Raw genomic sequence first — 4,750 nt, forward strand, 5'->3', positions numbered from 1 at the left:
TTATTATTATTATTATTATTATTATTATTATTATTATTATTATTATTATTATTATTATTATTATTAAATTCACCCAATAGGCTTTCATGTCTAAGGTGGGATTAGAACTCACCATCTCCTGGTGATTGGCCCAAAGTCGCCCAGTTGGCTTTCATGCTTAAGATGGAACTAGAACTCACCATCACCTAATGATTGGCTCAAAGTCGCCCAGTTGGCTTTTCATGCCTAAGGCGGGAGTAGAACTCACGTCTCCTGGTGATTGGCCCAAAATCACCCAATAGGCTTTCATGTCTAAGGTGGGATTAGAACTCACAGGCTCCTGATGAGTGGCTCAAAGTCGCCCAATAGGCTTTCATGCCTAAGGCAGGACTAGAACTCAGAGGTTCCTGAGGATTGGCTCCAAGTCGCCCAATAGGCTTTCGTGCCTAAGGTCAGACTAGAACTCACAGACTCCTGGTTTCTAGCAGACCCCGATGGCTGATATTGAAGACTCTCAAAATACCCGTTCTGTGTCTTAAACCCAAATCCTGCCGCAGCTGCACTCTTCTTTAGATTGCTGAGGAATTCATTTTTCTTTTTTTCTCTCCTTTTTCCAGTATGTGCAGTATATGGAAAAAAAGCTTTTCTGGTGCGCCTACTGGGCCGGCTTGGGCATCTTGTCCTCGGTGGGACTTGGAACAGGTCTTCACACCTTTCTGCTCTACTTGGTAAGTTTAACTTTTTTTCAAAGGTTGGGATTTTTCACTAAAGAAAAAAAAATACCCCTTTGGGGAAATTTGGGGAAACGAGCACATTTGCACGATCTGTCTCACTCTTGTTTGGAAAGAGGAAAATAGATTTTGACGGGGTTTAAGTTAAATAGATTTTGGGTTTAAATTTAACCCAAATACTACTGAAGCAATTATAGAACTTAAGCCAGACATGTCAAACACAAGGCCTGGGGGCCGGATGCGGCCCGCGAAGTGGTTTCATGTGGCCCTCGAAGCCATCCTGGAAACAGTGAGGGAACGGCCCCCGCTGCCTTGGCCCTGGCCCAGGCCGGCCGGGGGCCAATGTACAATTTTGTGGTGGCCATCTATGCTGAAACACATTCAGTCTTAGCTCCACAAGGCCGTCCAGAAACAGAAACATCTGCAAGAAAGCCACCCAGCTCAGAGCGCACCAAGGACCCCACAGTTCAACCCGGAGCTAGACACATTCTCTTCTGTTGAAAAGTATAAAAAAGACCCTACCACAGTTTCTTCATTTAATCATAGAATGTTTTTGGTTTATATAGTTTTTATTTTGGTGACTGTGAGCCACTCAGAGTTATCTTGAGGTAAGATGGGTGGCCTATACATTTTATAAACAAACAAACGTACCAGCCAGCCAGCTAACCAACCAACTAAACCAGTGGTCTCCAACCTTTGTAGGCTCGCAGCCCGGAGGGAAGGAAAGCAGCTTCCAATTTGGTGCGTGCACGGGCATACGCAAACAGGGCCATGCGCAGCAGTGTGGCACTAGTGGCCCCATTTGCACATGTTCAAATGTTCAAACGAGCCATGCACACGCATCCCACGCTAGCAGCCTCATTCACCCATGCGCAAATGGGCCGCACACAACTGCCTGGCGCTATTGGCCCCATTCGCACATGCGCAAGCGGGCTGTTTACACCCACTCGTGGTAGCAGCCCAGTTTGCGCATGCACAAATGGGCCATGAACACACACCTGACGCTAGCAATCCTGTTTGCGCCACATTCATGCACAAACGGGGCCGCGGGCACTAGCGCGAACGGGGCGGGGAGTTTGCACGCATGCATGCACACCCTGGACAGCTATTTCTGTGGTCCGCTGGCCAAGAGGCTGCAGTCCGGTAGTGGGCCACGGCCCATAGGTTGTGGATCCCTGAACTAAGCAACCCACCCAGAGTTCAAACGGGCTGTGTACACCCATCAGCACTAGCGGCCCAGTTCGCGCATGTGCAAATGGGCCATGCATACACACCCAGCACTAGCGGTCCCATTCACGCCCACGCGCATGCACAAATGGGGTCGCCGGTGCTAACGTGAATGGGGGGAGTGCGCACATGTGCATGCGCACCCCAGACAGCCATTTCCACAGCCCGCTGGCCTAGAGGCTGCAGCCCGGTGGTGGGCCACGGCTCATAGGTTGGGGACCCCTGAACTAAACAACCCCACCCAGAGTTCAAAGAAGACAAAGTTGGTTTGAGCTTTCCAGTTGCATCTCTGCCCAAAAAGTCTTCCATCATTCTGTTTCCATCTTCCTGACCTGTTGCTTTGTGCGTGGCTGAGTTCTCATAGGGGGCCTTGCCAAAAGCATGCAAATGATTTTACAGAGTTGGCTTCTTCCTTTTTCACTTCAGTTATCTGGAAAACTGTTTTTTTTTCCCTTTCCCTTTTTGGAATCGAATGTCGTGGTTGGTTTCGGAGTGTCGCCATTTGCTGCCAGAAGGGTAACAATTAAAACTAGAGGAAATCTATTCGGTATCACCTCATGCTTGAGTTATGCAAAATGGACCGAAGGAGAAAAATAAGTATTTTTCTCAAGTTAAATCAACTTGCTCTTTCAGTGAAATGTATTCCTTGCTGTTGATACGTCTGAAAGGATTAATTTCTTTTTTCTTCTGCATTATATATATTTATTTTATTTTTAATCTCTTTCGTTTTTCTTCCAACTTGCCAGTCTTGTCGCCATCATAAAAAATTGGGTTTGATTAGAACTGCTTTCATACTTTTAATTCTGTGTGGAAGGAGGTGTGGCTATACAGGTAGTCCTCAATTTACAACAGTACATTTAGTGACTGCTGGAAGTTACAACGGTGCTGAAAAAAGCGCCTTACGGCTATTTTTCACACTTATAACCATTGCTGCATCCCCGTGGTCACGTGATCAAAATTAAGACTCTTTGCAACTGACTCATATTTATGACGGTTGCAGTGTCCCCGGGGGGTCATGCAATCACTTTTTGTGACCTTTAACAAAGTCAAGGGGGGAAGCCAGATTCACTTAACGACCTTGTGACTAACTTAACATCTGCAGCGATTTCCTTAACAGCTGTGGCAAGAAAGGTCGCAAAATGGGGAAAAACTCACTTAACAAATACCTCACTTAGCGACATAATTTTGGGTTCAATTGTGGTCGTATGTAAGGCTCTACCTGTAGTAGTGATAACACTACTTGGTGTTGCTGTGGACACGAAAGAGGTTTTTACAGTTCCTTCAGCAAGAGACTAGAAATATGGATGTTTCTAGAAAGTCTTTTTTCTAAATTTTGTCTTTAACGGACACTAGAGGGCGTGGTTGTCTCGTTCAGGAATGACCCACTCTCTCCTCAAAAGTCTTTTTACTCAGCATGGAGAACTAACTGCCTCTGAATTTAAGTGTGCAAATGCCCTTTGGCCTTGACAACTTTGTGCCACACATATTTTACAGGTGGTCCTCGACTTAACGAGCTCAATGCAGCCCAAAATTTCCATTACTAAGCAAGACACACATGACCCCTGGGATAAATATGAATCAGTTGCCAAGTATCTGGATTTTGATCACGTGACCTTGGGATACTGCAACGGTTGTAAAGTGTGAAAACCGTAAAGGTGTAAAAACATGATTCTCTGCCACACTTGAGGTACACAGATGAACCGGCAGCCGTGGGGCTGCTTGACGCCTGGGAATCCTCTGTCCTTTTAATCATTTTTTAACGTGCCTTGCCTCTTTTAAGTTTTACATACTTTTTTTTTTTTACACTTTTACTATTTTATTGTACGCCAGCCAGAGTCCCTCCAAGAGGGAGATAGGCAGTTCTTAAATATATAAACCAAAGGTACAAAACAAGGGTCTTCAAACTTGGCCCTTTTATGACTTGTGGACTTCAACTCCCAGAATTCCTCAGCCAATGTGCCTGGCTGAGGAATTCTGGGAGTTGAAGTCCACAAGTCATAAAAGGGCCAAGTTTGAAGACCCCTGGTACAAAATGGACGATCTGAATCTTGAACTGGCCACGAACAAGGAGTGTATATCGGAGGTGGTGACCCTTTGAGAGCTGTATGCAACGAAATTTCATGTTGATGTATGCCGATTGGTGTACATTCAAAGTGCCAATAAAGTTATTATTATTATTGTTAAATATTAAATAAGTCAATGTTAAATATTTTTTTAAAAAAAACTCAGAATAGCATGGGCTGGAGGCAGTATCTTATCTCGGTCCATTGAGCACCTCCAGTATGAGACCCCCTCCATCAGGACCCCAGGCCTGTCAGCAGAGTCAGGTTTTGAGGTCCTTCTGGAAGGCCAAGAGGGTGGGGGCAGATCTCACCTGGAGAGGCACAGTGCTCCAAAGGGCAGGGGCCACAGCAGAAAAGGCCTTTCTCCTAAACCCCTCCAACCGGACGTTCTTGACCAACGGAGTCTTCGCTGCAATGTCATTGAGTAAAATCATCTCTGGAAGAGCATTTAGGTTAGGATCCTCACAATTGAGCCCAAAATTGCTGTCGCTAAGCAAGACCGTCGCTAAGTGAGTTTTGCTTAACTTGACGACCTTTCTTTCATTTTTCATTTTCATTTTCATTTTATTAAATTTATACCCCGCCCTTCTCCCGGAGGACTCAGGGCGGCTTACAGCCGGTTTAAAAACAATAATACAATACCATACAAAATTTAAAAATGATTAAAAATAAATATTTGAATAGGCCGCTTCTACTAAAATTTTGTTAAAACCAATTAAAATACCCCTAGGCCAGTCCTGCCCGCTGAAA

At 45.1% G+C, this 4,750-nt stretch overlaps 1 protein-coding gene across 1 annotated transcript in view; it reads left to right on the plus strand.

Annotated features, from left to right (window-relative positions):
* The window catches only part of VMP1 (vacuole membrane protein 1), a 129,172-nt gene that overhangs the window by 14,107 nt on the left and 110,315 nt on the right, over nucleotides 1-4,750 (plus strand). The window contains exon 4 of the mRNA XM_029287300.1: nucleotides 597-707. Coding sequence (XP_029143133.1) covers nucleotides 597-707 — 111 coding nt within the window. The remainder of the gene's footprint in view (nucleotides 1-596; nucleotides 708-4,750) is intronic.

Source organism: Protobothrops mucrosquamatus, unplaced genomic scaffold (assembly GCF_001527695.2).
Source record: "Protobothrops mucrosquamatus isolate PMUCROS unplaced genomic scaffold, P.Mucros_1.0 scaffold_291, whole genome shotgun sequence".
Taxonomy (NCBI): domain Eukaryota; kingdom Metazoa; phylum Chordata; class Lepidosauria; order Squamata; family Viperidae; genus Protobothrops; species Protobothrops mucrosquamatus.